At 38.6% G+C, this 7,631-nt stretch overlaps 2 protein-coding genes across 2 annotated transcripts; one reads left to right on the top strand and one right to left on the bottom strand.

Moving 5' to 3' along the window:
- Positions 1 to 169: 169 nt before the first annotated feature.
- FRO8 (ferric reduction oxidase 8) lies at positions 170 to 3,550 on the top strand. Its single transcript, XM_068608763.2, has 8 exons — positions 170 to 556; positions 716 to 806; positions 888 to 1,079; positions 1,155 to 1,392; positions 1,544 to 1,871; positions 1,964 to 2,222; positions 2,373 to 3,049; positions 3,131 to 3,550. The coding sequence occupies exons 1-8, from the start codon at positions 394 to 396 to the stop codon at positions 3,310 to 3,312; spliced, it is 2,130 nt and encodes a 709-aa protein (XP_068464864.1). The 5' UTR covers positions 170 to 393; the 3' UTR covers positions 3,313 to 3,550.
- A 223-nt stretch (positions 3,551 to 3,773) lies between these two features.
- Positions 3,774 to 6,216, bottom strand: LOC137807913 (Concanavalin A-like lectin protein kinase family protein). Its single transcript, XM_068608764.1, has one exon. The coding sequence runs from the start codon at positions 6,024 to 6,026 to the stop codon at positions 4,014 to 4,016; it is 2,013 nt and encodes a 670-aa protein (XP_068464865.1). The 5' UTR covers positions 6,027 to 6,216; the 3' UTR covers positions 3,774 to 4,013.
- Positions 6,217 to 7,631: the final 1,415 nt, after the last annotated feature.

Here is a 7,631-nt window from a genome sequence, read left to right on the forward strand (position 1 = left end):
TGATGGAGCCGCCAAACACCTGGCTTGAGGTCGGAGGAGTTTGTGAAATTAGCACAAAAAATAGTACAATAGTGTGAGGTATTGCAATTGGTGAAAAACATGTGGTGCATGTTGATATGCAAACATAACTTACTCTAATGACATACATGAGACGTGTGAAACAAAAAATAAAGAAAACCAGAAAAACAGAGAGACGAAAAAAAATAAAGAAAGCAAGAAAAAGGTAAAAGAGAGAAAGGAAAACATACAACTAAAAGGAAGTGGCGGGGCCAAAACATTACTTCCTGAATGGCAACCAATATTCCAATTTAGATCCCTTTATATATGGATCTTTATCGCATTGAATGAAGTGAAAATAAAGAAAAGCCTGTGGCGAAGGGAGATCAGTCAAAGATGACAAGCAGCACCGCTTTATTTGCTGCTATTCTAAAACTTCTGATCATTTTCTTATTCGCAGCTTGGGTTTCTCTTTGGTTTCTGAAGCCAACCCAAATATGGACAAGAAAATGGAAACAATTAGAAAATAGCGCAGATAATACAATTTTTGGATACTATGGTAAGAACGCGGAATCTCAACTTCAATTATTCATACCATGTGTAATCCTTTCTTCTGTCTCTTCAATGTAACTGTTACTGCAAAACTGCTCCTCAAATTCCAAGAACTTATGGTCAAATGCTAGTCAGATGTTAAAACATGGATCATACTTTTCTGCAGGTCTTAGCTTCGCTGTGTACACGTTTCCAATAATTGCTATTGCAATAATTGGACTTCTTTTATTGGATTTAAAATCTGGATACCAAAGCAGGTAATAATATGCAAGCTTCAAGGGCTGTTCAATTATTATAATGGACATTTCTCTTCAAAATCTGTTTCCTCGGTACTACAGAAGCGCAAGGAGTCCATCAAAATCAAACTTCTTCTCAAAGCCACTGGTGGTGAACAGCACAGTGGGAATCTTATCCATTATTGAAGTACTGGTAGCTTTCCTTTTTATTGTCTTCTTAGTATGGACCTACTACTCTCGTATTTCTGCAGACTTCAAAAAGTTGGTGCCATACAAATCACTGAAGTTGAATACGTAAGTGTTCTTGATACGCTTATGTTGGATTGGTAGAAAAGCTATTATTTCACCGAGTTACTATCTTGATTTCAGATGGCAACTCAAGTATCACAGAGTAGCTACCCGGTTTGGCTTGCTATCAGAAGCTTGTCTGGCTTTGCTGCTCCTTCCTATTTTAAGAGGATTGGCTGTGTTTCGCATACTTGGCATTCAGTTTGAAGCTTCCGTTAGATATCACACTTGGCTCGGAACTGCAATGATACTTTTTGCTACAATACATGGTGCAAGCACTTTGTTGATATGGGGGGTCAGCCACCATATTCAGGATGAGGTGAAGTCTAAATCATGTACCTTCTGTTATTTTAATTCGGAGGCGTTTTCTTTACCGGACAGATTTTTCAACATTAATTGAATATAGGCTCAGTACTTGTGCAGTAGCTAGTGATTAGTTTTCTCCTCCTCTCATCATATTTTTCAATCAGATGTGGAAGTGGCAAAAGACTGGACGCATATACCTCGCGGGGGAGATAGCACTTGTTGTGGGGCTAGTCATTTGGGTCACTTCTCTTCCCCAAATTAGAAGGAGAAAGTTTGAAATCTTCTACTACACACATCATTTCTATGCAATCTTTCTTGTATTTTTCTTATTTCACGGTGGGGATAGGCACTTTTATACGGTTTTCCCAGGAATATTCCTTTTTAGCCTTGACAAATTGATCCGAATCATACAATCAAGTCCAAAAACTAGCATGGTTTCTGCTAGAATTTTTCCTGGCAAAGCTGTAGAGCTAATTCTGCCCAAAGATCCAGGTATTTAGTTTCTTTATACCAGTCTGAAATTGACCATTAGAATTGCATAGATCAGGGGGAGATTATTTAAACGGCTTTTTAACGATTTGCAGGGCTGAAATATAACCCTACAAGTGTTATATTTTTGAAGATACCAACCATATCTCATCTTCAATGGCACTCTTTCAGTATAATATCTAGTTCCAGGGCTGATGACCACATTTTGTCAGTGATAATAAAATGTGAAGGGTGGTGGACTAATTCTCTTTACGACCTGATACATGCTGAACTAGACAAAACTGAAGATAAAAGGAAGGGAATACCTGTTGCAATCGAAGGACCTTATGGACCTGCTTCTTTAGACTTCTTGAGGTGAGCAAAGACATTATACTTAACACTTCTAATAGAGTTGTTTATAAAAATTCCTCGGTTGTCCCTTGCCATCAGTTTTTTTTTTTTATAATGTGAAAAACAGTGAAAAAGTATAAGATCATCCCAGTTAATGGAAAAATTTGTCTGCAGATATGACACCCTTCTTCTGGTTGCTGGAGGAAGTGGAATAACCCCATTTCTGAGCATTTTGACAGAAGCTAATTCAGCTAACAGCAAAAGTGGATTTCCATCGAGAATACAACTTGTGTATGTCATCAAGAAAGCACAAGATTTCTGTCTGTTACATTCAGTCTCACATCTGTTACTCAACCGATCAACTAAAAGTTTTCATTTGAACCTAAAATTGTTTGTAACCCGAGAAACACAAGCAGGGGTAGGAATTAGAGAGCTACTAAATGAGTTCTTTAAAGCAAGAACCCTGCAAGTGAACAGCGTGTGTTCAAATTATGCAGCATACGGGCCTGAAAGTCCCTCTTGGATGGCTGCCATTGCTGGATTTTGCTCCATTACTTTCCTTATTTTCCTAATCTTTTTAAACCATATTATAATTCCATCTGGAAAGCGCTCAAAACTGGACAAAGAAAAGACTCCCTCTTGGGTTGTCGATCTTCTTCTGATAGCTGCTTTTGTCCTAGCTTTAGCCTGCAGCGCCTCGGTGGCAGGCTTTTTGAGATGGAGAAGGCTGAGGAAAGGGATTCCCAAAATATCGCACAGAGAAATTGAAGCCCTTGATCTAAGTTCAGCTGAAGCTAGGAATGCACTTGAAGCTCACGAAGTACATTTTGGGGGAAGGCCTAACTTTAAAGGTAGTGAACTCATTGTTTATTTACTGTTTCTAATGCATATTGACAAAACAATTGACAGCTTAAAAGCTTTGAATTGAACAGAAATATTCAGCAAGCTCCAAAATGAAAGCGGTGGATCTAATATTGGAGTATTGGTTTGTGGACCTGAAAGCATGAAGGAATCGGTGGCGTTGGCATGCCAGCAGGAATCCGAGTGTTTTAAGACAAGTGCAAAGAGAACACAATCCTGCTTCACTTTCCACACTCTCAACTTCACGCTTTAGTATTCTCATTATTATAATTATACTTGAATGTAACAGTGAAAAGGAGTTAGATAGAGGTACATGTTTATCAATGAAAATAAAACACATCTAACAACTCTTATATTTTCATTAGAAAACATTATTTATAGAATAGTATTATAGTTTTAATAAAAATGTTGCTGCTATGTTCCTTTACCAACGTTCACATTTGAATGAACGTAATAAAAATATGGTATACAAAGATTGCATTGAAAATATTGTCTTTTGATATATGGAAGCTATTTTCAAGTTGTTCATACAAAAGATTTAGAGCAATTGAAAATTTGGAAGCATGCGTTCAGCGTGCAGATGGCGGCGCCTGTTTAATGCGCTTACATGTGTGGTCATTTTCATATGCTATTTATTTGAACTTCTTTCAAGCATAGTACCATTTAGAAGAGAAGAAAGCAAGCCAATCCGGGTTCCAGATACAAGTGGCAAAATTCCAAATAAAGTCAGTGTATCTAATAACTTGAATCTCGCTCGTTGGCTAAAACTAGAAATACTAGTTTTACCATGATTAGGTACAATACAAGAGGAGTTTGCTTGGAAGTTTAACTAATCCAATAATCCAAAACAAAACAAGTCAAAAGGCAACGTACCGAAATCCAAACACAAAGGGCTCACTCAACAATAAAGTAAGAAAGAAAAAAAAAAGTCCAATTATGTACAGTGAAAACAACTTAAACCCGCGTGGAGGAGGTTTGCAAAGGCGCCGCCTCATCGAAATCGTCGCCGCCGCTAACCAAATCGGACAAGACTTTTCCGGGCGCCTCCGGCGTATTCTCTCCGAGGAGAAGCGCGACGACTTCCTTCATGGTGGGTCTCCTCTGGGGGTCAGGGTGGCAACAAGCCAAGCCAAGCTTCAAAACCATCTCCATTTCTCCCTCATCGTACTCCCCTCCGATTCTCGCATCGGCAGCCTCACGCGCGCACCCCTTCGCGTACAACTCCCTCACCCAATCAATGAGCACCACCTCCTCCTCCACCACCGAAGTCTCAATGGGCCGCCTCCCGCACGCCACCTCCAACAGCACCACCCCAAAGCTGTAGACGTCACTCGCGGACGTCGGCGCCGCAACCGTGGCTAGCTCCGGCGCCAAGTAGCCCAACGTCCCCACCACACGTGTGGTATTGGGAACTTCCCCGTGCGTGTAAAGCTTGGCCAAACCAAAGTCCCCGAGTCTCCCTCGCATGTCGGCGTCCAACAATATGTTACTGGACTTAATATCTCGGTGGATAACAACCTGGTCCCAACCGTGGTGAAGGTAGGTAAGCCCCTCTGCCACGTCGACAAGGATACGACGGCGTTGCTCCCAGCCTAGAAGCTTCTCGGGGCGATCGAAAACCCACCTGTTCAGACTCCCATTGGGCATGTAATCATAAACAAGCATAAGCTCGTTACCCTTTCTACACCAGCCTCGCATTTGAACCAGGTTCTTGTGTTGAAGCCTCCCCATACTCGATATCTCCGCCATGAATTCCCGCAACCCTTGCTTCGAATCGTGGTTCACACACTTCACCGCCATCTGTGTCTTGTTCGGCAACGTCCCTTTGTACACTCTCCCGAACCCTCCTGAACCTAAGAGCTGCTCCTTCCCAAATTCCCCTGTCGCAGAACTCAATTCCTCGTACGAGAATCTATGCGGCCAGTACTCCAACTCCCAATCTTCGATCTCATCGTCTTCTTCGTCTTTCCCTTTCTGGATTCGCCACCACAAGTAAAATCCACAACCGCATATAACCACAAAAACAACACAACCAACAACAATCCCCGCTATTGCGCCACCAGAAAGCGAGGAAGACGATGGTTCCGGTTCGAACACCGGTAAGTTTGTTGTGTTCAGCTCCCTCGCTGGCCCTGAATCGCTGAAGCTCCACGCCAGAACCCTCTGCGCCTCGATCCAGTTCGTTTTGGAAGCGGAAAACCCGACGTACATCTCAGCTGACACGTAGTTACCTATGGTGGGAACATAATGTGAAAGCGTAGGCTTCAACGGGCGCGAAACGCCGATTGGCGCGACCGTTACGTTGAACAGCAGATTGTGGCCGTCAAAATTGATCCAGGCTCGGATATTCTGGCCGGTGCGCATGCGCACTGGCACGAATCCCCCGGTGGAATTGTAGTAGCCGGCGGGGGTGGCGATGGTGGATTCGATGTTGTTGAGGTCGATGCCGATGTGGTTGTCGTTGATGTCGTTGAACTCAGGGTTCTGGCCGGTGTCGAATTCGACGGCGACCAGGGGGAAAAGGGTGGGGGAGGTGGCGTTGGTGAATAGACCGAAGTACTGGCTGGCGATGGCTCCGGGAGGATCGGTGGTGTTGCAGAGGACGAAGGCGAGGCCAAAGCCGGGACTGGTAGTAATTTCCGGCAAGACGGAGAAGACAAAAGAGGTGGAGAATGAAGTAATGGAAGAGGATGAGGAATTGGAAGACGGCTTTGTGATGGGAACTTTTGTGGGATAGAAGGCGCGGCCGTAAGAGTACTGGTTAGAGTCGTTGGTCATGCGGATCACCGAGGCGTCGACGCGAGCGTCTTTCACCAGAGTGAGGTTGGTGATGCCGGTGAAGGAGTTGAATAGGAAGTCCAAGCAAAGTGAAGGCGTCGCAAAGAGAGCGAGATGAAGAAGAAGAATAACCAACCACATGCCGGAAAATGAAAATTCACCGGCGACGGGGATTTTGGAAGGAGACATGGGTGGTTGGGTTTTGTTTGTTTGAACGCTGCCTTTAACAACGTTGAATAATCATTTTATGGTTTTAAATAATATCCTCATGCTCTTATTTAAATTTCAACCAAAACTAATGCTGCTCATATTATTTAGTAAGCAAAGGAATGTCATTTTTTGTTGGATGATTATGGTTTTAAAAAATGTTAATGAGACCTTTGTTAATAATTTAATAATCCCTAAAATAAAACTGGTGGACCACTGATGAAGGTTCCTCAGAGGAAAAGAGGAGTAATCGCTACATACCGTGAGCAGTCAGAGATGTATTATTTTTGAAAGTCCACTTGCGCTGTCTACACTATGAGAATGATGACGTGGTTTTCTTTTTCTGATGGCTAAATACATTTTTAGATCTGGATACTTCTTTTTTTTCACACATCACCCTATACCAAATGTCAAAAAAAATGGATGATTTATTCCCCTCCATTCTCAAACAATTGATAACTGCGGAATATCAAATGGAATTTTTGGTAACCCAATTTCGAGTTGTTTTTTTTAAAGATAATAGAATGAAGAAAAAAGTAAAAAAAAAAGAAATATTAATGATTTTAAATGAAATAATTCGAAAAATAATATAATAAAAGTTTAAAAATTTTAAATATAAAATCGATGAAGATAATTATTTCGATAATTAAAAGTTTAGATAAAAAAAAAATATTTGTAAATAGATATATTTTAAAGAAGTTTAAATTAGCAATATTTGCAAATAAGAAAAAAATTATAAATGAAAAATTATAAGAAAGTAATGAAAAGTGTGGTATAATTAAATTTATTGAATTATAAAAAATATATTGTTTTAAAAAATAATTTTATGTAATATATTAATTTAAAGAATTAAATATTTGAAAAAGTATTTAAAAATACACATATTTAGGGAAATATAAATTAAAAATATGTAAATAATTATGAAGAAGAAGAGAAAAATTTAAATAGAAACAAATGAATGGAAAGGGTTTGATATAATTGAAAAATTTAAGTTGTGTATAATGAATATGATAAATAAAAAAATTTGATTAATTGAAAAAAAATAGAAATAATGATGGAAAAGAAATAAAAATTTATAAATTTTTTTAAGCAATATTATTCTCTTTTTTTTTTAATTTATGCTTACAATAATGATGTTTATAATGCAAGTAGATTTGAAATTTGTATAATAAGTAAATTGAAAATTGGCTTTGAATATTTTATTATAGTATGATTTAGTTTATATATTAATAATTTTACGTAATAAAATTTGAAAAAAAGTTAAATTAAAAGTATAAATAGTAGAATGAATTTGAAAATACTTGAATATTTAGTTAAAGAGTAGTTAAAATTTAACATAAATAGTTATAAAGAAAATACAGGCAATTGGATGAAAAAAAATATAAATAAAATTAAAAAAATTAATCGAATGTAAATATTTTAATGCCATTATATTATAATGTAGTGTCTTCTAAGTCGTCAACCAAATTATGAGATTGATGTTTAAATCTTTGATTTAGATAAATAATTCAATGTTATATCATCATTGCTCCCAACTTTTGATTTAATAATTAAGTCATTGATCTAATTTTTGGTTTATATCAATAA

The sequence above is a fragment of the Phaseolus vulgaris genome, chromosome 3, assembly GCF_051622355.1.
Source record: "Phaseolus vulgaris cultivar YP4 chromosome 3, ASM5162235v1, whole genome shotgun sequence".
Classification (NCBI taxonomy): domain Eukaryota; kingdom Viridiplantae; phylum Streptophyta; class Magnoliopsida; order Fabales; family Fabaceae; genus Phaseolus; species Phaseolus vulgaris.

What these genes read in the sequence shown, in the direction of transcription:
- LOC137807913 (XM_068608764.1), bottom strand. Translation starts at nt 6,026, where the DNA reads ATGTCTCCTTCCAAAATCCCCGTCGCCGGTGAATTTTCATTTTCCGGC.
- FRO8 (XM_068608763.2), top strand. Translation starts at nt 394, where the DNA reads ATGACAAGCAGCACCGCTTTATTTGCTGCTATTCTAAAACTTCTGATC. An exon ending in AAATCTGGATACCAAAGCAG is followed by an intron (nt 807 to 887) that starts GTAATAATATGC and finishes TCGGTACTACAG; the next exon opens with AAGCGCAAGGAGTCCATCAA. An exon ending in AAATCACTGAAGTTGAATAC is followed by an intron (nt 1,080 to 1,154) that starts GTAAGTGTTCTT and finishes TCTTGATTTCAG; the next exon opens with ATGGCAACTCAAGTATCACA.